Below are 26,892 nucleotides of genomic sequence, written 5' to 3'. Positions count from 1 at the left end.
TCATTGTAACATCATTAGAGTACTCACTGCCAGTCTGTGAGTCATTATAACATTATTAGAATTCCCACAGCCAGTCTTTGAGACATGTATCACCATTAGAGTGCCCACTGCCACACTCTGTGAGTCATTGTAACATTATTAGAATGTTCACTCTCAGTCTTTGAGACATGTAACATTTTTAGAATTCCCACTGCCAGTCTTTGAGACATGTAACATTATTATAGTGCCCACTGCCAGTCTGTCATTGTAACATTATTAGATTACTCACTGCCAGCCTGTGAGTCATAACATTATTAGAGTCCCCATTGTAGTGTGAGTCATTGTAACATTATTAGAGTACTCACTGCCAGTCTGTGAGTCATTATACCATTATTAGATTGCCCATTGCAGTGTGTGAGTCATTGTAACATTATTAGAGTGTTCACTGCCAGTCTGTGAGTCATTGTACCATTATTAGAGAGCCCATTGCAGTGTGTGAGTCATTGTAACATTATTAGAGTGCTCACTGCCAATCGGTGAGTCCTTGTAACATTATTAGAGTACTCACTGCCAGTCTGTGAGTCATTATACCGTTATTAGAGTGCCCATTGCAGTGTGTGAGTCATTGTAACATTGTTAGAGTGTAAACTGCCAGTCTGTGGGTCATTGTAACATTATTAGAGGGCCCATTGCAGTGTGTGAGTCATTGTAACATTATTAGTGTTTACTTCCAGTCTGTGAGTCATTGTAACATTATTAGAGTGCCCATTGCAGTGTGTGAGTCATTGTAACATTATTAGAGTGTTCACTGCTAGTATGTGAGTCATTGTAACATTATTAGTGCCTTTGTGCCAATCTGTAGAGTTGCATGTTAAACGCTCAGTAAAGATTGAAGATGAAGACAAATACCCATCCTCCCATCTACTTGCACAGTTGGCAAAGAGTAAAGAATTGGCAGATGACCATACCTGATAGTTATAAGTCAGGATTGCAATTTATATAAATAAGGGTTCAGTGGAACATTGTTTCTAACTTTTTTCACCCCTGCCTAATATATTTTTGTTGTTTATATTTTGGATCTTGCCTTTGTTGGCCCATGCCTAATGCCTTTTAGTTGGTAACATATTGTGTCTTACCATTTCTGACCTCGTGCAATTTTATTCATTAGATATTGTATTCTGCCATTTCTGGCTTCTTCCTGATACCTTTCTGTTGGATACATATTGTGTCTTATCATTTTTGGCATCAGCCTAATGCCTTGGTGGTTACTTATTTTGTCTTATTTTTTATTTGGCATATGTTTAATGCCGTTCTGTTAGTTACATATTTCGTCTTGCTGCTATACAAATACATTACACTAGTTTTGCAGAGAGCAAAGAGAAACCCAGGGAAAAATGCTGGTTGCATAAATAACATAGTCTTATCATGCCAAGAAAGTTAACTGTCTACTTATACAATATTTCAATGATAAATGCATGCATTCAAATGTGCATTGATATAAATTAACAAAGTTTTGCCTCTAAAGTCCAAAATTGATGATGGAAGTTGTACTCCAAATGACCCATGTTATAAGTGAGGAAGGTTTGTACTGGCGGGGGGGGGGGGGTGGTCAACATTGGGCGTATCCTAATAATGCATTAAATCAGGGAACTAAAGTAGTAAATTCTGTGACATTCCATTTTAATTAGTTGTCATGCCCAAGAACAAAATTAGTTTTGAATTAGTATGATTTAACAAACTTAAACAAATGGCACAGGAGTCGCCTTGATGAAAAACAAGCAATCTGCACTGCTCATAGTTATAGACCTTTGTAAAAAAAAACTGCAAAGTTGTCAGATGATGCCAGCACCACTGCTGGTAGCAACATCTTGCCATTAACAGAGATATTTGAAAAACAAAGGTATCATTTATTAAAGATATTACTTCTTTTTCATTTGAAAATTTTAGATAGGTACTTGGGATAATTTTAGCAAAACGGTTACTTTAATTTGAATTATACATTATGTGGTAAAAACATTTCCCAGGTGTGTTTGATTGTTAAAGTGATAAACAGCTTCTTAGACAGGATTGACTTAAGAGTACTTGTATTGTCACTTGAATTTCAAATAAACAACAATCAACTGGTTGTAGATAGTATTAGATTTTGGATGTGTCATTTGCTTTCAAGACATCTTGTTTTATTTCAGCTTCTACTTTACAAGTATATATGACCACTCAATACTGGAGGCTCTAAGTCGGGTTGTGCAGAAACTGAATCCATATTTACCAACGTTGGAAAACCTCCTGAATATTTTCACATCAGTAAGTATAATAAACTGCAGTCAAATGCATGTACAGTTTGTTTATATAAGTATGTATTGAATCTGATAATAATGCTAATTTAATTGATTTATAGTTTATTGAAGGGAGTGACATTCCCTCTTTTGGGAATCTTCATGAGGTAGCAGTTAAGGCTATTCTACCAGGTTTGTTTGTTTCATAACAATAAAGCATAAGATTTTATTCATATGTGGCAAATTGATAGATCTTTTTGTATTATTGTGAGATGCATATTTAATTTGTATTGTTTGTTTGTTATGGATTTTTTAAAATTTTCATTTTTGTATTATATGCTGTGGGTAATGAAACAATGTATCTAGTGGCTGACCTTGTCCAAAATCAGTGACAGGTTTGGTAAACAGCTTTTATTTTCTCATTGTGAGGATCATTATCTCAAGCTGAGTCAAGGACATTGTATTTTTTTGTCTAGATGATGTGATGATTGTCATATTTTGTTGAGATTTCGGTGAAGGACTTTCTAATTAAGATCTTTTTATTCCTTTTAGAATAATGTACTTTTGACTCTCATCTGGGGTGTTATTGTGTGACTTAGTTTGCCATATAACTGATGTTTTTTTCTGAACGTCTGTCATTTGTGCTTAAGATCTAGCAGAATCAGTTTGTATTATTCATTTGTCCAGTAGTTTATTTGAGCTGGAATTTATTTCTTCAGACTGTTCAATTCAAGTGAATTTTCTCTGGAAATACAGACTGCTCATTAAAATAAATATTCTTGGATAAAGACATTCACTGGGATTCACAGTGAATTCAAACCTGGAATTATATAACTGTGTTTCAACTAAAGACTGTTAGCACATCAGCATTATACAGGTTATTGCAGGCACATCAACACTTTCACTATTGGACTTAATTTGGATTTCTACTCTAGTTTATTCAAAACTTTAAATTATTAGGAATTGTGTCTGTAATTCAAGGATTATTTAGGGATTTAATTGGCAATATCATAGTTCTTTTCTTTCATTTTCAATTTGTATTCCAGAGAAATAAATTATTTGTTGAATTTTATTTTGTTTCTTTTCACTCTTATGATTTTATTTTTATTTTAAGAGCATAGCTTTCATAACAGTTGATAAACCAAAATAGAGATTTAATTTTAAAATATGGTTGCATTTGCTGAGTTAATACCTAGGGTACATTTAAGAATTATAAAAAGTCAACCAAACGTGATTTTACTACATTATATTTTCAAGTTTTACTTTTATTTCTTCTTTATATCCCACATATCCTGTGAAAATTCCCCACTTTTCTATAACAAGGGAGTAAACTTCCCTCCTAAATTGTTCATTTTAGAATAGACTCTAAGTTAATGAAGTTATGTGACGTGTCAGATCATTCTAATACACCTGTGGGCATTGCACACATTAAGTGGGTGTATGAAATTCAAATTACTGTGCACAATACACAAATAGTAAATGGATGTATGGATTGCAAATCAGTGTGCACAATAAAAATGTAGCATAGAAAGTTTATTGAGGCCAAGTGCTTATCACATATCATGTCAGAATACTAGATTCAAGAAGAAAATGCAACTGAAGGTTTTGATAGGAACTAAGAGTCTCAGAGCCAATAAGCCAAGACAACGAAAAAGTATTATTTTTGCTGGCTAAATGGACTGAAGCACAACAGCTGCTTTGCAATTTTCCCCAGGTAACTATTTTGATACAGTGCTAGGCTAGTGATAGAAGACACAAACTATATGATACCGGTCATAGCTTGATCCCTCAAACGACAGAGCATAAACATGTCTTCTTTAGCTGGTAATAAGTATGATGATAAATATGCTTATGTTAATGCATCATAAATTATCTCAAAATGTACTTATTTAGTTCTGCAAATCCTAATGACATGTCCTGCAAACCTGATTCACACCAAAATTGTACTGGAATTTGAGTAGATTTCCAGCTGAAATCCATTCTCTTTACTGCACTAATTTGACCCAGTAATCCAGTTCATCATAATCAGAAAAGCAGAATTGAGTTGGATCAATATACAAACAAAACCCATCCATTCCAGACCAAATGAAAAAGTTATTGCAATGCACATTCTTTCATGGTATGATTCTAAATTTCAATTTTGGTGGCGCTCTACAGTTTCGTATTTTGCATAGGGTTAGGATTTTAAAGAAAAAGACTTTCCCTGGCTTTCCTCACTGGTAATACTGGCTGTTTCAAAAAGACCTTGTATATCTTAGGTATAATTCAAAGAACCTTTAATTCCCTTTATTTTGGTGTATGATTGATTGGTGTAATATGGGTTATAGAGTATACAGCTTGGTCTTACTCCAGATGTGCACCTTTCAAAAAAGTGCTAGCTCCACTTGGTCATTTTCACTTCCTGAACTTCAGAGGTAAATTGTATAAAAAAGAACTGATAACTTTTTTTACATTTTATATATTTGGTAATTCATTCATTGCACTTTCAGAAGCTGGTATTGTTTAGTCTGGCAAAATTCATTTTCCCTATTTTAATAGCTGCTATGGATAGTGTACTTTAGCCTAATTCAGGCTGATTTTTTTAGCACAAGGGAGCAGTCATTTTAGTTAGCAGTGTGTTTAAATCATGTACAATTTCCAAAAGTACAATATCCAAAGAAATATCATCCACATTACATTAATGTAGCATAGAGGTATGCCAACATTCTCTCCACTGTGCATGTTTTAAATGCAAACAACTTCACCTTACATACGTCACTCTCTCAAAAGCACATAATAACTGGTGAGCGCCCCCTTTAAGTAGACCAAAATGACAATTCTTTTTGAGCATGTAGTGAAGTTCACAGTTTGCTGGGCAGTGCTATGTGCTCACTAATGTTGTTGTGTATTGATAAATCTACAGTTGTGTATTTATTTTGGAATACAGAATAAATTCAATTACTTAGTTTCTTGCAATGCATACTTTTATAATAATACCTTAGGTAGAAAAAGAAAATGTGTATATAATAAAAAGGTTACTGCATTTGCATGGGAAAATATGAACTTGTTTTCTCAGATGAATACTTCATTCCCAAAAGTTTGTGCAGTATTAATCTGAAAAAATTTGTTCATATTTTCCCTTACAAATGCAGTAACCTGTAAGTATTAAATGGGTGTATGGAATGCTAATTGCTATTTAAAGTACCTTGATTGGTCATGTCTGTGTGTCCACATCCCTTCATCCATCCATCCATTCCTGCATCCATCCATCCATTTTGTGTTTCTACCACTAAACTGATTATAGTCTGGTCCATATATGAGAGATGTTGATCGGCTTGCAGTTGCACTTGACTTATAAACGAGCATATATGGTATTACTGCCAATAATCTATTGATGTATTGATGTCATGGACATCTCAAAACTGTTCTCTGAACATATTGCCTCTTCCTGGACAATTATGTTTGTTTTTCCAGTCTCTACCAATCACATGGATATTAATTGGTCCCTAATCAAAAGTCACTTCAGAACTAAATCTTTTAAAACATTTTAATTTTAAAAAATACAAATTTTGTAATTATCCATTCCCAGCACATAAGCATTCACAGTTGGCAACCAGGCTGCAAAATTCACAAAAAATGAAAATGCATGGAAGTTTCCCCATATATGGTAACTTTGTAGCTCTGCTTGATGATTCTATTTTTAGAGCTCCAGGATAGAGAAGGCCTTCCTTTTCAATGTAGTTAGCAAGATTTACATTGCAACAGACAGCTCACCAGTAGATATACAGTCCTTTAAAATATGTTGTGATATGATTGATGTTGTATTTGATGTGTCATACATATATGGGTAAGTGTTTGTATTGTCATGAACTTCATTTGTAGATAATGTCAGTCACTGAAGAGTACTATCAGGGTTCAACTCATTTGCCCATGGCACTTTAGTAGAAATGATGGGAGACGAGTACAATTTTGCCCGTCACTAGTCTGTTGGGCTTGTGGGGAAATAAAAACAAAACACCCAAAAAAATCAGCAAATAAATTCCCAAAAGGAAATAGATAAAATCCAGTCTGTTTTGTAGGAGCAGTAAACTGTCAAAATAATGAAATTCCAGCTCCATCACAGTATATAACTATGTTCCTGGTCATCAAGACATTTTACTTTTGTACACAACATGATCAAGCTTCTTAATGACCAGGATTGGATTGAGTGAGATCTGTTTGGCTGCCCTCACAACATACCATGTTTTGCATGATGTAACTTTGATCATAGGAATCTGACATTTAATCTTTAAAGTGGGCCTTTAATTAAATTAATCCTGAGAAGTGCCCAAACATTGTGGCATTATCAGAGTGTTTTTTTACTCATCGTACAGACAGGAAATCATATTCTTGTACTGCAGTATAGAAGTAACTGATCAGAATGTACCCCAGATTTCAAGTCGTAAATTTTTTTAGACTACTAAAATTTCGTCTAAAATATCCTGGGGACTTTTAATTTTTATGCATACAACAATGGGCAGAGCACATTAATTTAGGTTGTTATATGCTTGTTTTTTATGAGGTTCATTTCCACACAGTAAATCAAGTTCTTCATCCTCAACAGTTACCAGATTTTTGGAATGTCTTGTACTTGGAGTAAGCTAGAATTTTGGGGTCAAAGTTCAAGGTCATTATAACAGAAAGAAGTGATTTGGTTTCACCACAGTACCAATAGTTCTACATAATAAACCTGGACCAGCCTTGGATGTCTTGCCAGTGGCGTATGGAAAACACTTATTGATTTTGGGGTCAGCAGATAACAGAAGGCTAAGGTCAGTGTGACTGAAAGAAGAAAAATTGTTTTAGAGTATGTTCCCTGACAAAATGTTGTGAATGGCTTGCTCACAGCATAATAGAAAAACCTATAGATTTGAGGACTGAAGGTCAAAGGTCACAGAAATAGTAAGTCAGACAAGAAAATAATGGTTTCTGTACAATACATTAGAGGCTGCCTATCTTGACCAAAGTTCCAACATGGTTCATAGAACTTTGAAAGCTTTGAATTGGATGGGCTACTTTGAGAATTCCTTGGATTTTGAACAAGCTGGTTTTATCTTTCTAAAGCCCACGAGCGACTCCTTGAATTTTTTCTCAGACTGTTAGACTATCTAATGAAATCAGGGTTTCAGGCAGCTGATAACATATTGTGATATGTTTGTAATATGTGGCACTCATTTCATATTTTGTATAGGGTTAGAGTTTTAAAGAAAACTAATTTTCCAGATTTTTCTCACTGGTTATCCTAGATGTTGAAAAGAGACCTTGTATATCTTGGGTATTGTTAAAAGAACTTTTGATTCCATTAATTTTGGTGTACGAATGGCCTTATTTCAGAATTGAATCTATAAACAATTCTAGTTCTGTTTGGTCATTTTCACATCCTTGACTTTGAAGGTACAAAATGGTAGTTAAATGAGCTGATATCATAGCATTGACAACGCTTGCTTTTCTGGTGGAAAGTGCTTTGCCTCACGTATGATTCAATCTAGATCAGGGATAACCATAAATACTCTGTCTCTTTCATGTAAAGTTGGTAACAATTAGGATTGATCACATTCTAATAGTTAAAGGAGGAGGCACACATTTGATGTTTGGTTAAATAAAGGTCAAAAAATGGTTTGTAACAATTTATCACATAATTCTCTAAATTATGTAGCATAGAGGGATGGAATAACATAGAGATGTTGTAAAGTTTGCGGATGGCTATTGATTCAGTCTATGAACAATATGAGTGTAATGGTTGAAATGAAACACTTTGCTTGCATTTTGTGTGTGTGTGATTTGGATTTTTAACGTAGCTTTTAACAATTTTTCAGTCATATTGCTACAGTGTCTGCAGTGTGGCAGTTTATAGTGATGCCTAGCACTGGGGCATCATGTTGCAGACATGGAGCATGATGTCCCACCCAGTCACATTATCCTGACACCAGGCCGACCAGTCCTAACACTAACCTCTTAATGCTATGCGCCTAGCAAGGCAGCTGTTAGTACCATTTTTGTAAGTCTTTGGTATGACTCGGCCGGGGATCGAACCTACGACCTTCGGCATCCAAGCCGCACACTTTAACCATTAGACCACTGGAACGGTTGTGCTTGTATTTTAAAAGCCCATGATGAATATAATCTAACAGCATGAATACAATACACACTTTGTGACATATGTTAAAATTTACTTCCTTCAGTTCTTTCAGAAATGAATCCATAGTTTGTAATATATTTGCTGCACATGTACAGTTTTATAAAGTAGGCCTATAGTATTATTGGTTCATTACAGTACTTACATCAGAATATATCATTTTCTTCTGTTGCATATTTTTATTTGTTTGAGTATTATTATAAAATCTTACGTTTGCTTATTTTTCTGATTACTTTATCAGCCAGCAACTTGCATTTTCCCCATGTTTCCTTTTTGACTTTTTTAATCTTTTAAGTAAATTTCTGCCAGCTATATTATATAGAGATATTCATGTTTTCATTCAAAGAACTAGGAACATGCTGCAGTGGTTCAGCATTGATGACCCTGATGATTCTGCAAAATAACCTTTTTTGTACCCATTGATATGAATTATCAAAATGAATTTTATACATTATTTCATAACTAAAAGCAAAATAGACAGATCTCACATTTCTGCCGAAATTAGTAAAGACATTCTGACCTGAGTTGAACCTGGGAATGTGGGTTGTGGTGGGGGGGGGGCATATCCAGCACCACAGGTGTTACCCATTTGGACCACACAAGTGGCGTTCTGGTCCCCCACCCCACTCATGCTTTTCTAGTTTCTTTGTTTCTTATTGGAACCTTCATGAAATACAACTGAAGAAAATGTATCGCTTTTTAAATTCAGAGTATGAGTTCATTACTTTTTCCCATATTTAATAAATAATAAATAAAATGAGATAAAATTGGATGGATTCAATGACACTTTGTTGCCAGAGGCTAAATGAACACTGGTCCAGGTCATTGAGAATGATTTTGTCTTCAAAGTAAGCCACACCCTACTAGTACCAACTGACAGATAGCTTTTAATAATGACAGGCATATTATATACCGCATTCTGCATGCTAGGCTTAGTCCCATGGGCTAGAGAACAGCTTTGCCAGTCATCGATCCCTGATGGTGCTCAGTTTTATTTTTGGCTACAATTTATTTGCCAAAAATGTTGTGCTCATTTGATTGAGAATTTGCACTTTGACACTGTATTGCAGTTTTAACACGTCATTTGTTCACTTTTTTCTTTATTTCACATGTTTCTTGTGTTTGTTTTTATTTCTAGCAAATGTCACAGTTTGTTCCTTTTTGTTTGCTTTTTTGGTCAAGGTGTACACATTTGCCAAGAAAATAACATGACTTCACTCTCTTTTCTTTGCTTTAAAGTTTTTACAGATTTATGGTTATTGTAAACCAAGAATTGAAAGATCCAACAAACAATTATCTTTCCATAGTCCTTGCATTAAAATACCAACAAAAATTTATTTTTTAACACCAATGAAAATTAATATCCAACATCCACTTCATATTCCGCATCACTTCAAGATATGTCATTGTCACGGGTATTCAGACTGATTTATAAAAATACTGACAGAAAAAACCAGTATGGTAAAACCGTACATCATATTTGAAAACACAATCTTACTTATTTCTTAAATTGTTAAATCTTCTTAACATGTAGAAAATTCTTGTGTCTTTGTTAAATGGAGGAGGATGGGGTCCAGGGTGTCTTCCAGTATTTTAAGTTCTAGAATAGACCCTGAATGTCCAATTCCAGTTTAGAGCTGATTCCTATTTTTTTCCCAATCAAAAGGGGACTCTAAGATCTGCATAAATCCACTGAGTAAATTGGGGGAGGGGTATCATTCAGTTCCTGTTCTTTAGTGTTTCCTAGTCACTGATAAATATGGCCACTGGCTGTATATTTTGGCTGAATTTGCAGTCTGAGCCTGGATCTAGTCCAAATTAGTCATTAATTTGCCTCCCTTCAAACACACAAAAAGCAGCATCATTATGTTAAAAAAACTGGCCAACCTATAGAAAATAAGTGAGACCTGCAATAATGACAAAGACAGTTGTCAGAAAAAAGCAGGGAACCTTTCTTGTTCCTGTCTAAATTGTTCACCAAGCAAGTGATACCACAAACAGCTATTCCATTACATTGATTTATTACCAGAAAATTAACATTGAGGATTTGTGCCCCTCTTCCCACAATGGTGCAGACAATGCCACTGTTGAGTGCTCCAAGTGCCAGCTATGAAGACATCTCAGAAACTGAATTTGATGACAAGGCCATCACATGCATAGCCTATAGCTGCCAAATCTTGGAATCTGATCTTGATATGGTTTGATTTGGTTGGATGCTCTACACACAATAACAAAAGTAAGCTTGAAATAGAATCATGAATCATAAACAAAGATACAGCAGAAGCTGTTCCAATGTTAGAAACCATTATATTATATATGTTAGTGTCTTAGGAAAGGCGCAGCTATATACCATTCAAGTGTATTTTTGTGCTAAGGGAAAGGCCATAGCTAAGGGAAGTCCCTAGCTAAATCTGATTCTAGTGTATTTTAGTGTCCTAGTAAAGGCCCTAGCTAAAGATACCATTCTAGTGTTTGTGTTGGTGTCCTTGGAAAGGCCCTTGCTAAATATGATTCTAGTGTATATTTTAGTGTTCAAGGAAAAGCTCTAGCTAAATACCATTCTAGTGTATATATTAGTGTCCAAGGAAAGGCCCTAGCTAAATACCATTCTAGTGTATATATTAGTGTCCTAGGAAAGACCCTAGCTAGATATCATTCTAGTGTATATTTTAGTATCCTAGGAAAGGCCCTAGCTAAATATCATTCTGTTGTATATTTTAATGTCCTAGGAAAGGCCTTAGCAAAATACCATTCTAGAGTATATGTTGGTGTCCTTAGTGTCCTAGGAAAGGCCCTAGCTAGATACCATTCTAGTGTATATATTAGTGTCCTTGGAAAGGCCTTCACTAGATACTGTACCATTCTAGTGTATATTTTAGTGTCCTAGGAAAGGCCCAAGGTAAATATTATGTTGTATATTTTAATGTCCTAGGAAAGGCCTTAGCTAAATACCATTCTAGAGTATATGCTAGTGTTCTTGGAAAGGCCCTAGCTAAATACCATTCTAGTGTATTTTTTATTGTTGTATGAAAGGCCTTATCTAAATATGATTCTAGTGTATATTTTAGTGTCCTAGGAAAGGCCCTAGCTAGATACCATTCTAGTGTATATTTTAGTGTCATAGGAAAGGCCCCAGCTAGATACCATTATAATGTGTATATATTAGTGTCCTAGGAAAGGCCCTAGCTAGATACCACTCTAGTGTATATATGTGTCCTAGGAAAGGCCCCAGCTAGATACCATCCCAGTGTATATATTAGAGTCCTTGGAAAGGCCTTAGCTAGATACTGTACCATTCTAGTGTTTAATTTAGTATCCTAGGAAAGACCCTAGCTAAATATCATTCTGTTTTATATTTTAATGTCCTAGGAAAGGCCTTGGCTAAATACTATTCTAGAGCATATGTTATTGTTCTTGGAAGGGCCCTAGCTAAACACCATTCTGGTGTATTTTTTATTGTATATGAAAGGCCCTAGCTAGATATCATTCTAGTGTATATTTTAGTGTCCTAGGAAAGGCCCCTTTCCTTTAGACCGCTCTAGTGTATATATTAGTGTCATACGAAAGGCCCTAGCTAAATACCATTTGAGTGTATATTTTAGTGTTCTTGGAAAGGCCCTAACTAGATACCATTTGAGTGTATATATTAGTGTCCTTGGAAAGGCCTTAGCTAGATACTGTACCATTATAGTGTATATTTTAATGTCCTAGGAAAGGCCTTAGCTAAATACCATTCCAGAGTATATGTTAGTGTCCATGAAAAAGCCCTAGCTAAATACCATTCTGGTATTTTTTATTGTTGTATGAAAGGCCCTAGCTAGATATCATTCTAGTATATATATTAGTATCCAAGGAAAGGCCCTAACAAGATGCCATTCTAGTGTATATATTAGTGTCCTAGGAAAGGCCCTAGCTAGATACCATTCTAGAGTATATGTTAGTGTTCTTGGAAAGGCCCTAGCTAAATACCATTCTAGTGTATTTTGTATTGTAAATGAAATGCCCTAGCTAGATATCATTCTAGTGTATATTTTAATGTCCTAGGAAAGGCCTCAGCTAGATACTGCTCTTGTGTATAAATTAGTGTCCTAGGAAAGGCCCTAGCTGGATACCATTCGAGTGTATATTTTAGTTTTCTTGGAAAGGCCCTAGCTAGATACCATTCTAGTGTATATATTAGTGTCCTAGGAAAGGCCCTAGCTAGATACCATTTGTGTGTATATATTAGTGTCCTTGGAAAGGCTTTAGCTAGATACTGTACCATTTTAGTGTATATTTTAATGTCCTAGGAAAGGCCTTAGTTAAATACCTTTCTAGAGTATATGTTAGTGTCCTTGAAAAGGCCCTAGGTAAATACCATTCTGATATTTTTTATTGTTGTATGAAAGGCCCTAGCTAGATGTCATTCTAGTGTATATATTAGTGTCCTATGAAAGGCCCTATCTAGATACCATGCTAGTGTATATTTTAGTGACATAGGAAAGGCCATAGGTAGATACCATTCTAGTATATATATTAGTGCCCTAAGGCCCTAGCTTGATACCATTCTAGTTTATTTATTAGTGTCCTAGGAAAGGCCCTAGCTAGATACCATTCTAGTTTATATATTGGTGTCCTCAGAAAGGCCCTAGCGAGATACTGTACCATTCTAGTGTATATTTTAGTGTCCTAGTAAAGGCCCAAGGTAAATATTATGTTGTATATTTTAATGTCCTAGGAAAGGCCTTAGCTAAATACCATTCTAGAGTATATGCTAGTGTTCTTGGAAAGGCCCTAGCTAAATACCATTCTAGTGTATTTTTTATTGTTGTATGAAAGGCCTTATCTAAATATGATTCTAGTGTATATTTTAGTGTCCTAGGAAAGGCCCTAGCTAGATACCATTCTAGTGTATGTATTAGTGTCCTAGGAAAGCCTCTAGCTAGATACCATTCTAGTGTAGATTTTAGTGTCCTAGGAAAGGCCCTAGCTAGATACCATTCTAGTGTGTATATTAGTGTCCTTGGAAAGGCCTTAGCTAGATACCATTCTAGTTTATATTTTAATGTCCTAGGAAAGGCCTTAGCTAAATACTATTCTAGTGTATTTTATATTGTTGTATGAAAGGCCCCCCTAAATACCATTCTAGTGTATATTTTAGTGTCCTAGGAATGTCCTAATTTAATATCAGTACTGTGTATATTCATAAGTTTGGCTTTTCATTGTTTAAGATTGAATCATGTATTTTAAGACTTAAGAATGGCATAATGTTTGCACTTTGATTTTACTGCAAGGAAGTGAAATAATATGGCAGTGTTTGTGCAAACTGTCATTGTATATGTCCTACTTGAAAGGTCTGATTACATTTTAATCCACACTTTTTGTAATAGGAGACAGTAGTAAATCTAATTAGATAAAATATAAATGCTATCTGATATTTGCATTTTAGTGGAGCCAGTTTACAGCATATTTTATATGTGTATGATATTGTATTAAAATTCATTGTTGATTTTAATATTGAATTCATTTCAAAGCAAAGGTGTACTGGTATTCAGGGATGGTCCTGGCTTTTAAAAGGTTGTCGTCAAAAAAATCGCCAACCTCAATATTTTGTCGCCAATTTTCAAAAAGTGTCGCCAGAACAAGTAGTGTACATTTTTTCAAGTGTTAATTTAGTCTATTAATGCAACAGGCAATGAAAATTACAAAAGATGGGTTAGTTAATACTCTAATTACAACAAGCATTAACAAAATGTTACAAAGTGTTACATGAAGATCCGTCGCGATTTTAGGGCTGCCCACTTGTTGAATGCAGTTTCAAAGTCTAATTGTTCACATCTATACATGCTGATTCTCATTAAATTCTCGAGAGATGAGATGCAGAGTTTATTTCTGATGTCAGTTTTTATGAGGTTCATCTTACTGAATCCACGTTCACAGTCTACAGTGCTGACAGGTGACACCAGTAGTATCTCAGCAGACCCCGCGCCCCCCCCCCCCCCATGGCTATCTTCACAAAGCTTGTAAGTGAATTGCTTCCTAATTCCCAAGAATGATCACTGAATGCTGTATACATTTTCTCGACAAGCAAAATAGGATCTCCATTCCCACGAATGAAACTTACACGAGTTAACACCTGGCAATATTGGACCGTATATATAAGCATAAATTCACACCCAATTTAGGGATTCTTTCACTCCTGTATTTTGAGAAATAAATAATTATTATTAATTATGCAAAACTGGGTTTTTTGTTGCTATTTCTTGTTGCGGAGTTTAAGTCTCTGCAGCCGTAACATGGATTGATGACAAAAGGAAAAGATCAATGAGTAAAATGCTGCACTGGCGACAGTTATAATTGTGATTGAGATTTTTTCCATTTGCTTTGTATTTATACGCAGTAGTCGGTACTTCAGTGGTTATCAGTTTTCTATGAAGGTTCAGCAAAACTATTGTATTGGTATATGTAAAAAAAAAAAAAAAGAAAAAAAAAACAACAGAAGGATTAGCCATTCAGTTAATTGTATCCATTCTATTCGCGTCTTCAGAAGTCTGTCAGTTGTAGGTATAGTTCGGTAGCATCATTGACTGTATCACAGGATATAGTACTCAGCCCAGATGTCAGCATAGGCAGATTATGATGTAACAATGCACTGTAAAGATGGGGTTGGCAATACGAACAAAGGATCGTTTGTTAATAGATTGATTCCAATGCATTGCTTTGTCAAGTTTGTGGCTTCCTTTCATTCTCCCTTTTAATTTATCCAGTCCAAATCCATGATTGTATGTACAAATTAAATAACCAAAAAGTCTGTCGCCAAAAAAATCGCCAGATGGGATATTTTTGTTGCCAATAAGGAAAAAAAATCGCAATTTGCAACATTGGCGAAGCCCAGGATGATCCCTGGTATTGAATCAAAGGATCTCCTTGTAACAGGTCACCTCAGGCCCTTCATTATCACATACATTCTTAGTTCCCATTCATAGGAATTTTTCTTTATAGTGAGGTACATGTATTCTTTGTAGCAAGGCCTAGTGTGCAAACATTTATATTTAAGGAACCAATAAGAGTCTTCATTGTAACCAATAAGAGACCTCATTGTAACCAAAAAAGTTCATGTGTTACGCATTGTAGGGCTGCAGGGATACCTTGATTTGCTCTTTTCCCACAATATACAGTACACACAAAGCATACTGTTAGCAATTGTGGTGTATATTTGGGCAAGGCTCTTATCTCCAATTCAGCACTAAATAATGTATATGTGTTGCTGTGTCTTAATACACCAAATAAGCCAAAGTGTACCGACCATTTACTTCTGTGTAGTATCCATTGGAGTACACCCCACTACACAGTTAAATCTAGATTTGCTGGTGGAGTCAGGTCAATGTTACATTGTGCTGTTGGATAGATGACTTGTCTGATGTATACGCGATTATTTGGGATTTAGAACTAATTTATTAACTTTCCAGGGAAAATAATCCACTCATGAAGTGAAGTTGTGTGAAAGTTGTACCTGGTGAGAGAAATTAAGCTGGAGACAAGAAATTTTACAGAGTTCATTGAACCAGCACTCAACACCACCCTTCACTAGCAGGGCATGTTGGCGATTAGGCCTTCACATCAGTCATACTGGCAATTCCACCTCACAGTTACTGCATGCTTCTCTACCATCTTACCACAACTAACCTCATGCAGCGGAGTGTGAAACCCAAGGAATGCCAAAGATGTATACTTATGTACTGTTTTATAGTTGTTAATTAAAGAGTTTGAGATACTTCTCTGTTAGTTCTTCATATGCTTTAATATCATATACGCAGTTCACCTGTCAGTCTGTCCAGCTAGCGGTACACGAGTGTTGGGTGAATGAGTGATTTCAGTTATGGTTCACCTATCCACCATTCCATCTATTTTAGATTGTGTAAAGGCTAACATGGAAGCAATTGCCCCATATCTGGTGTTCCAAGAGTAACATGGAAGTAATTGCCCCATATCTGGTGTTCCAAGAGTAACATGGAAGTAATTGCCCCATATCTGGTGTTTCAAGAGTAACATGGAAGTAATTGCCCCATATCTGGTGTTTCAAGAATAATATGGAAGTAATTGCCCCATATCTGGTGTTTAAAGAGTAATATGGAAGTAATTGCCCCATATCTGGTGTTTCAAGAGTAATATGGAAGTAATTGCCCCATATTTGGTGTTTCAAGATTAATATGGAAGTAATTGCCCCATATATGTTGTTTCAAGAGTAACATGGAAGTAATTGCCCCATATATGTTGTTTCAAGAGTAACATGGGTAACTTGTAATAACTCTGAAATTTATTTCATTCTGTCATAATGGTGTGATACATGTTTTCAGAATTATGCTCCTACTATGCTGGTATTGAATGCATGTACTCTGACACATGATTGATGTATGTTCATCCACCCAGCCCAACAGCTTTAAGGTGTTTTTACCTTGGAGGACACTAGCATGGGCAAAAGTATGTCCGAGAGTCAATGTGTTCATCTTGTAGGTACCAATCACTATGGGCAGATATAGTTCTCTGAGATCATGTGTTCATCTCAGAGGGCACTATCACCATGGGCAGATATAGTTATTTGAGATCATGTGTTCATCTTAGAGGGTACTAATCACCATGGGTAGATACAGTTATTTGAGACCATTTGTTCATCTTAGAGGGTATATCACCATTGTTAGATATTGTTCTCTGAGACCATGTGTTCATCTTAGAGGGTGCTACTTGCCATGGGCAGATATAGTTCTCTGAGACCATGTGTTCATCTTAGAGGGTACTAATCACCATGGTCAGATATAGTTATTTGAGACCATGTGTTCATGTTAGAGGGTACTATCACCATGTCATATATAGTTCTTTGAGACCATGTGTTCATCTTAGATCGTACTAATCACCATGGGCAGATATAGTTCTCTGTCACCATGTGTTCATCTGAGAGGGTATTACTTACAGCAAGCACAACAAAGTCTTAGAGACTGTTCATTTTATATAGTACTACTACTACACACCATGGCCAAAAGTAGGCCCAAGAACTTTATTTTCACACTCTAGTGATTATATTACGTGTATGCATTTAGTTCAGTTTTTATGATACATGATGGGTTTACATGTATTTGTTTCAGGGGAAACTGCTCACAATAGTCAGAAATAGGTAACAATGACCTACTTTTAATTCTTTAGCAATATTTGGATTATGCCATGGTAGAGCAGGTGAGACATAACATGCAGAAAACTTTTACTGATTTTTTTTTATATCCTTATTAAATGTTTATTTACATGTTCATTACATATATTCTGCCCAAGTTATTGCTCTATTCTATAGATGCCACTAAATCAAGCAGTGGAAGCTGAGTGTAGGGCACATTTTTAGTTTATTTCCTAACTTGAAAAAGTAACATTAGAATATTTAAGAAAATACCTTATTAATTTGCCTCAGGTAATGCCATTGGCAAAAGTAATGGTTGTTTTCACCTGGACTATTTTTTACAAAAGATTTCTTTTTTATCAAGTCTCTCTCATTATTCAAGCATTGTGCTTCTTACGACTGTAAATGACAATATTTAAGTGGCATCATAAATAAATGCAAAATCAGTAAATTGAAACAATTTGCAGCACGACACTCTTAGAATTTGTCATGAAATACGTATTGTTTCAACTGTAAGGCTTTTCTTAAAAATTATATTCAGCAAAATTCCTTTAATATAGAACATTTTCAACTAAAATGCTTTTCATATAGAACATTTTCAACTATAATTCTTTTAATATAGAACAATTTTCAGCTATAATTAATTGTAATGCTTTTCATATAGAACTATAATGTTTTTTTATGTAGAACATTTTGAATTATAATACTTTCCAAATAGAACATTTTCAACTAAAATGCTTTTCATATAGAATATTTTCAACTACATTCAGCTATAATGCTTTCATGTAGAACATTTAACTATAATACTTTTCAAATAGAACATTTTTAACTATAATGCTTGTCATATAGAACAATTTCAACTATAATGCTTTTCAAGTAGAACATTTTTAACTTTAATGCTTTTGATGTAGAATATTTTTAACTATAATGCTTTTCATATAGAACTTTTTGAACTATGTTTTTGATATAAATCATTTTCAACTATAATGCTTTTCATGTAGAATATTTTTAACTTTTTTTTACATAAAACACTTTTTTAACTATAATGCTTTTCATGTAGAATATTTTTAACTTTTTTTATATAAAACATTTGTAACTATAATAATTTTCATGTAGAATATTTTTAACAATTTTTATATAAAACATTTTTAACTATAATGTTTTTGATATAGAACATTTTCAAATAAAATGCTTTTCTCATTGAACATTTTCAACTAGAATGCTTTTCATATAGAACATTTCATTATAATGCTTTTCATATACATTTTTAGCTATAATGCTTTTCATGTAGAACATTTTTAACTATAATGTTTTCCATATAGAACATTTTGAACTATAATGCTTTTCATGTAGAAAATTGTTTTCAAAATTTCTCATTCAGTTGTCAGACAGGTGATATGCCCTGCAACTGTGTGATTTACTTTATTTACTATTTTACATGGTATATATTTGTGAGTGAGTAACGTATTTTAATTTGTCTTATTTAAATTTCAGTCAGAAAGAGGAATCCCTGTTCGACACACAAAGCACTTCAGTAATAAAACTGAACAATCACACAGTTCTTTATCTCAGAAAGGTCAACAGATATATAGCTCTTATTTGCATATTGGGAATGGACATCTTTAAAAGACGAGGTGAAGTAAATTGGTTATATTTCATCCTTCTTGTTTTAATGCTTCAATGTAATATTGCTATAGGGAACCTAGTATTAAAAGTTTGTCATTACATCACACCTTAGCTAGGTTTTGTGTGTTCAAAGCAGTTTGCAGAGTATGGTTTCACTAAAATTCTCAAAATGCCTCTTTAAATTGAGATTTTACATTATTTCGCTTATCATCCTTCAGAAAATATCAGTATTTTGTCAGAGGTGGAATTGGTGGAAAGGCTGAAAATTCACCTTTTAGTAAATGCAAGATCACATGTAAACCTTATTAGTGTAAAAGAAAAATCGTTTAGGAGTTCCTCATAGTTGAGGAAATTATTGCCATTGTTTTGGTAATGTAGGCTAAATGTGGAATTGGTAGATAAAGCAAACAAGCAAACTTTCCTTTTTAATTGCTACCCTACTAAACCAAATTAAAGTTAAAAAAATTGCCCTTATGAAATCAAGCTTGCAGACCTTATAGATGTTATCCTGATATCATATTTCCCTGTTATGAGTACTTCTGAAAAATAAATATATGTTTCCTGCATTAAACTAAACCTTTAATTTCTCAATACTGATTTGTGTAGAAGTTGATTTGTTAATATGTACTTCATTAGCACATCTTTGATCACACTTACCCTCACTTTCAGCCTTAGACCAACAAAATATCAATGTGAACTATATGTGTTTTAAACCCTTAGACCAACAAAATATCAATGTGAAATATATGTTTTAAGGCCTTAGACCAACAAAATATCAATGCGAAATATGTTTTAAGACTTTAGACTAACAAAATATCAGTGTGAAATATATGTGTTTTAATGCCTTAGACCAACAAAATATCAGTGTGAAATATATGTTTTAAGTGTAGAGGCCTGGCATAGATCATCAAATTTTGAGTATAAAATCTCTGTTACTGCTTTTAAAGCATTATGTAAATTACTGTTTATAATAAAGGCCAATTAATCTACTGTTTTATCTCGAATATTATCAACATTTTCAGCATCTAAAGTTTATGCTAAGTACTATAAATAGCCCTTTAATTAATTTACAGGAGCATACATGTATGTACACAGTACCTGTTTGTTATACTAATTAGGCCAGAGCTCAACTTGAGAGACAAAAGTTTATGTCCATAGGTTGGTATGGGGAGAAAGTCCATAGGGAGGTTAGAGGAGAAAGTCCATTGGGAGGTTAGGGGAGAATGTGCTGTAAAGATTATGCTTATAAATTTTAGAATGCTGAAGCTGCAAATTTCTTGAAATATGGATTAATATAAATGTGACTATGTAAAAAAAATTAAAACAGTTCACCTCAATTTTCTTTAAACAAAATTTAAATTTTACAGCAAAATATCCTCAGGGACAAGGCCAATCTACCTTCAAGAAAGTTTTGGATTTTATGACTGCATTTTAAATTTGTATTAGCATGTTGAATATTCTGTGAAAAAATCTTTGCTACTAAAAAGACAAATTGAAAATTCTCAATTTTAAGAAGAAATTTTGCAATTTTTTGTGAAACAATGGGCAGGCTTTAAATTGTTGTATGAATGCATGTCTAGTTTTGCATACTTCCCAAAGGGGTTACAGATAGCCAGAATGATTGGTCATTTGATGAAGAATACAGTTGTGCTTATTGCATTAATCCTTTATCCAAGGTGAATTCCCTCATCCAGTTAGTAATTTTAAGACGTAGAACAAAATAGAAAGATCCCAGTCTGATACCTGTGGGCTTCCACTTCCAGAGACTTTTCTAGTGTGATGGGTGCAGTAACAACTCATTTAAGGTCCTTCTCAGGTAGCAGTCACTATGTTGGAACATGGTGACTTTTCTTGGACTAATCCCAATTAGGAGAATCCCTTCTAAGAATTTCAGTTACAAGGTGATACATTGTCTCACCCCATCAAAGGACAATTGATGCCCACTCTAACATGGGATTTCTTGGACACTGTCGCATAATAAAATTGTTTGAGAATCCTTTGTCTCTACACATAAGCCTCTCTCTCTCTCTCCTGGTAACTCTGAATGGGGATGAATTTCCTTGAGAATTAAGGGATAGTTTGTGACCCCCACCCCCATGTGTCTTGTAATAATTTTCAAGAAGACCTTATTGTCAGCTTGCCTATATCTCTTTCTTTTGGAGTCTCTAAATAAAGTAGTTTCTCTAGGAGAACTTCATATAAGACCTCTCCATTTCATGATGCAGGCAAATTGGACATTTCAAAGAGACCTCCATTATGTCAATTTGGGTTATCATCACAGGTTTCTGGACAGAGTTATGATTCATTCCATGGAACCTCACTTTCTGAACACTAATGCCTCAAATTCAGGCTGAGATGCTCACATAGGGGTAGTCCTGATGATCCACTATATTATGCTTTCTTGAAGAATCTTGCTCTCTCCCTAGCACCAGCAAGGAGGAGTGATATTAATAATTTGTCAATGGATATGGGGTTCTGTGATGATTATGATTCAATTTCTCTTCTTTGCCACCCTGGTTTTCTGATAAAGAAAATTCAGCTACATGTGTTAGCCTCTGGTTCAACTGAAATCCATCAGCCTGTGCGGGGGGTAATGAAGAAAGAACTGTGGATGTTTGATTGGATAAATCAAAAGAAAAAAGAAAGGATAGAATCTGTCTTTTTCTCCTTTTTTAAAGCTACTTCTGATCTTTATGTAGCCATCATCTAGAAATGGATTGTTCTACCAAAAAAACCTTATAAATCCTTCACTGAGGGAGCTTTTTTATGAGAATCAAATACCTGTGTTTTGAGAACAGTTGCTGCATATTGGAGAGTTCTTTATCATTCTTCCCTGGAGGTTGCAATGAAAGCCACATTCTGACAATCTAACTCCACCTTCTCTTCATTCTACATTCAACCTATGTCACACGAAAGTGAAGACATTTATTAGTATGGTCTGATTGCATTCATGTAGAAAGTTGCCAATCCCTCTTCCAGTTTAGCATTCTGTAAAGACAGCAAATGTTATGTTCACTTTGACAGCTTATCTTGGGATGGTCAGCCTCCCATTGGGCTGGTAAAAGTTAGCAATGCAATAATAGCAGCCCACATATTACTGCCATTAAGTGTATTTTCAAGGGTAATATTAAAGCTGATTTGGCAAAACTTACCTAGTATTATTGCCTAATTTTCCTTTCTCTACCCTGCTCCATTGTCCTTTTAGACTTGGTATAAATCAAAAATAGGACACTATTTTGGTTAACAGATATAATTAAGGCATCAGACGGGGACACTATTTTGGTTAACAGATATAATTAAGGCATCAGACGGGGACACTATTTTGGTTAACAGATATAATTAAGGCATCAGACGGGGACCATGCTGATTTTGTTTAAGAACCTCTAATTCTGAACTGGAAATTCACCTTGGACTGGAAACTTGGACCAGGAAAAATTATAGCAATGCTGTAATAGCAGATAAGTATTATATAATATTAGTGTGACCCCACTATACCACTGTGGTTATGGTCCATAGAACCTGACTGTGTTATAAACTGAACCTGTTATAACCAGCCAAGTCAGTTAGCTCAAGAAATTGATGCATTTAACTACAGAATGGGGGGGGGGGCAGTGGTAATAAAAGTGGGCACAATAATGTTTTGGATTAAATGAAGACAATGACTAGTCTGAAAAACACTTGTGTATTGACAACTTAGGCTTGTATAGTACAATCCATAATCCATTAAGTACTGTACATGTTTATAATAAGCCCATAAACTTGTGTTTATATCATGTTATAAACTTCATGTATGACTCGCACTGCTTAGAAAACACAAACAACTCATATATATAAAAACACACAAACATATACGGTCATCCCTGGTATCCCATGAACTTGCATCAGATCACCTCTGCATTATATGCCATCTTGATGTATTAGTCCCTAACCCTCCACCTATATTTGCCACAAAGAGAAACCTCCATATGATAAATAGAACCAAACTAATGCATGACGTCAAAGCAAACCTAACAACTAGCTTACCTCCTACAGCAGAACAACTCAATAACTGCCTGCATTCATTGCTTGACAAACATGCCCCAGCAACCAAGCAGAGTATCAATTCAAAAGTGTTCTCCATGGTATAGCAGTGTTAGGGACCAGCTTTGCACCGCTAATAGAGACCGCCATAAAGCTGAGAGGCTTTGGCTTTACACCAGACTCACTATTCATAAGCAAATCTGTGAAGCCGCTAAGAAGGTCACAAATATAGTCCATGCAGCAAAGTCAGCCCACTACAGTACTAAGATCATGGAAAGTTCCAGCTGCAAAGAACTCTTCAAGATTACTAACAAGCTAATGTCAAGGAACAAATGTACACCAGTTCCAACTACCTTCTCTCCAGTCTACCTTCTGGACCTATTTGCAAATTTCTTCCATGACAAAGTACAAACCATTAGAGATAAGCTTGACAACACAATTTCAGTTGACTCGTTGTCACCATACAGTTGGGATACAGAATTTCAGCAGCAACCGTTAGCAGCATTTGAACCTGTTTCTATGGATTTAGTACGTGCAATCATGATGAAGAGTGCACCAAAGTCATGTGAACTTGATCCATTTCCAACATCACTGCTGCTTGAGTGCTTAGATCCACTATTGCCTTCACTAACTGATGTTATTAATACCTCTCCCATTCAGGGAATTCGAATTATTTTTCGAAACTGCCATTGTAAAGCCTCTGCTGAAGAAACCAACACTCAACCATGATGATTTAAAGAACTACCACCCAGTTTCTAATCTCCCATTCATATCAGAAATCTTAGAAAATGTTGTTCTATCCCAACTTATATGTCGATACAGCCTTACTGTGGTTCAAGTCCTACTTGGTCAACAGGACACAACTTGTGTCTGCAAATAGAATACACTCCAGCCCAGTTAATATATGTTGTGGTGTTCCACAGGGGTCTGTTCTAGGACCTGTTCTCTTCATTGTATACACTCAGCTGTCCTCAAGTGTCGTAGATCATCATCCAGTATCTCACCAATTGTATGCTGATGACACCCAAATATACAAATCTAGCCACCTAACTGAAGTTCATGCTACCATCCAGACTGTAGAGTGGTGCATTTCTGATGTGAAATCATGGATAACATGTAACAAGAAGCAGATGAACAATGATAAAACTGAGGCCACTCGGATCACAAAAATAAGACTTTCTCATTTACATCCTTTACCTCAAACAATAAATATCAGCAACACCAACATTAAATTCACACAGTCAGTATGAAGCCTAGGTGTTACTCTGGAGAGTACTCTTACACTGCACCAACATGTCATGAACATATGCAAAGCTGCATATCTTGAGCTGAGACACATCAGCGCCATTCGCAAATATCTTTCAGTTGATGCCACTAAAACACTTGTGTGTTCATTAGTACTTTCAAGACTGGACTATTGTAACTCAATTCTGTTTGGTTCATCTCAATATCTACTCCAGAAACTTCCAGAAGTTCAAAACACAGCTGCTCGGATCATCCTTGGAGTAACACGATCAGAACACACCTCTCTGTTTCTCTGTACCCTAAGCTGGCTATCCATTCAATCCAGAATTGAACACAAAATTTGTTCTCTATGCTACGTTTCACTGACGGACTCCAGTCCAACATACTTATCAGACCTCACCCATGTGTATACACCAGCAAGATACTTATGCTCCTCTTCTGACAATCGTATACTCATTATTCCCACTATGAAAACAAAGTCATATGGACAATGTTCTTTTGCATACCAGGGCCTGGCAACATGGAATGAATTGCCCACTGAACTTAGACACAAAGACACAGTGATCCAATTCAAGAGTGCTCTCAAAACTCATATATTTTGACTGCAGGAACAAACTTAAAAAAACTAATAATGTTTCCTACCTTAAATATTTTCATCATGTTTTTATGTTTTCCAATTTTGTGGTGTTTGTTTTTTGTTATCATATCATTATATATGTTTTTTTTTATGTTATAGGTGTTGTAGAATGTTGTAAAGTGCTTTTAAAGATTAGGCGCTATACAAGGTCCTCATCATCATCATTATTATTATTATTATTATTATTATTATTATTATTATATATATGCATATATAATGGTAGTCTTTGTGTGATCTATATCAGATTCTGGTCAGCTGGAGACAGCTATCATCTTGCCAATTAGATGAGGTTATTCATAGGGAAATGAAAATGTGAACAAATTAGAAATTTAATAAACACCTTGGCAAGATACTGCTTGTTTAATTAACTTGACAACCAGATATCTGTGGCTTAAAAAATTGGAAATTTAATTTGTGGTTTATTCCGCCATTGGTAGCAATGATAAGCTTAATTGCACTGTTAACGTTTTTCAGTCATTCGGGAAATACAATAATCTGTCAGATATTGCTTTTATTAAAGTTTGGTGATGACTTCCTTTGATGAAAGGTTCTTTGTTTTTATTGAAGATTTCATTCAGCTTTCTTTGAAGGGTGTATGTGTTATTGAAGCTACCACTAAAGGACAGCTTTGAAGGACTGAACAGATGTCCATTTTTTATTGAAGCAGCAAGTTTCAAATAAATTGTAGAACATTGTTTAAGACTGATTTTTTAAACTATTTGCTTAGTATTTATATAGAACAATCGGCACTTCAAAGGTAATCAGTTTTCTTTTTGAAGATTCAGCAAAACTATTTGTTCTGTGTGCATTTTAAAAAACAAAAGGAATTAGCCGTTATTTGGTCAATTGTAGCAGTTATTGTTCCTGCTTTCAAAGGTTGGTCAATAGTAGCTAGCCTCGGTAGCGTGACTGTTGGATTGACCAACAAGTAGTGCTATGTTTTTGTTATTAGCCTTTATGGTAGCATAGTGATGCTGTTTTCCATGCATGCATCAGAAATTTCATAAAATTCCAACAGATGATGAATAAACACAGGTGTACATTCTGACAGGAATTATTAAGGAAAATGTGAGTGTTCTGAAGGATTTAATTCTATGAGTGAAATGAAGAGGAATTTTGCTTACCATCCGCATACTGGTCAACTAGATAAATATATTAATTACTATGGCGTGGCCAATAGTCCGACACTATTTCATCTGAAAGATCCAGTATGAGAAAAAAAATTTGTTTTTGTGACAATAGATCAATTAAAGTGCATTTAATATAAAGTTTGCGGCTTCCTTTCATGGTGCCAGTGACTTTCTTCACTCCAAACACAAGATTGTATACACAAGTTTGAACAGCCAAAAGTGTTGCCACAAAAAATCTAGATGGTATATTTTGTTGCCAATAACAAAAAAAAATTGCAATTTGTGACCTTGACGAAGCCCTGTGTGATCCCTGAATAAACTTTTTACACATTATTTTTCATACTTTTTAAAAGAAAAATCTTTTTCATATATGAGAAAAATAGATGACATTTCAGGAGCCATGCCAAAATCATCTTACATTAGAATTCATGATCTCTTCCCCACAATGATAATAAACTTTTTACACATTAATTTTCATGCTTTTAAGAAAGAAAAAAATTCCTTTGAGTAAAATATATGTGCATGAAATTTCAGAAGGCATGCCACACTTGTGTTAAATCTGAGTTTGTGTTATAACGGAGTGTAGTATAGCGAAGTCACACTGTACTTAGTTTACCCCAAAAATATACTGAGTTACCCCAAAACTACACACAAATGTGCATATATATATTGCTCTATATAGTTTG

General features: G+C 34.9%; 1 protein-coding gene across 3 annotated transcripts in view; it reads left to right on the top strand.

Annotated features, from left to right (window-relative positions):
• Nucleotides 1-26,892, top strand: part of LOC149770167 (uncharacterized) — a 71,379-nt gene that overhangs the window by 40,062 nt on the left and 4,425 nt on the right. For all 3 annotated transcript variants that reach the window (XM_089949295.1, XM_089949296.1, XM_089949297.1), the window contains 3 exons: nucleotides 2,166-2,280; nucleotides 5,936-6,078; nucleotides 19,043-19,182. In XM_089949295.1, the coding sequence (XP_089805421.1) occupies nucleotides 2,166-2,280; nucleotides 5,936-6,078; nucleotides 19,043-19,182 (398 nt within the window). The remainder of the gene's footprint in view (nucleotides 1-2,165; nucleotides 2,281-5,935; nucleotides 6,079-19,042; nucleotides 19,183-26,892) is intronic.

This window comes from Sinohyriopsis cumingii, unplaced genomic scaffold (assembly GCF_028554795.1).
Source record: "Sinohyriopsis cumingii isolate HCF-2022 unplaced genomic scaffold, ASM2855479v2 utg002567l, whole genome shotgun sequence".
Classification (NCBI taxonomy): domain Eukaryota; kingdom Metazoa; phylum Mollusca; class Bivalvia; order Unionida; family Unionidae; genus Sinohyriopsis; species Sinohyriopsis cumingii.
This window is presented reverse-complemented; position numbering and strand designations above follow the sequence as displayed.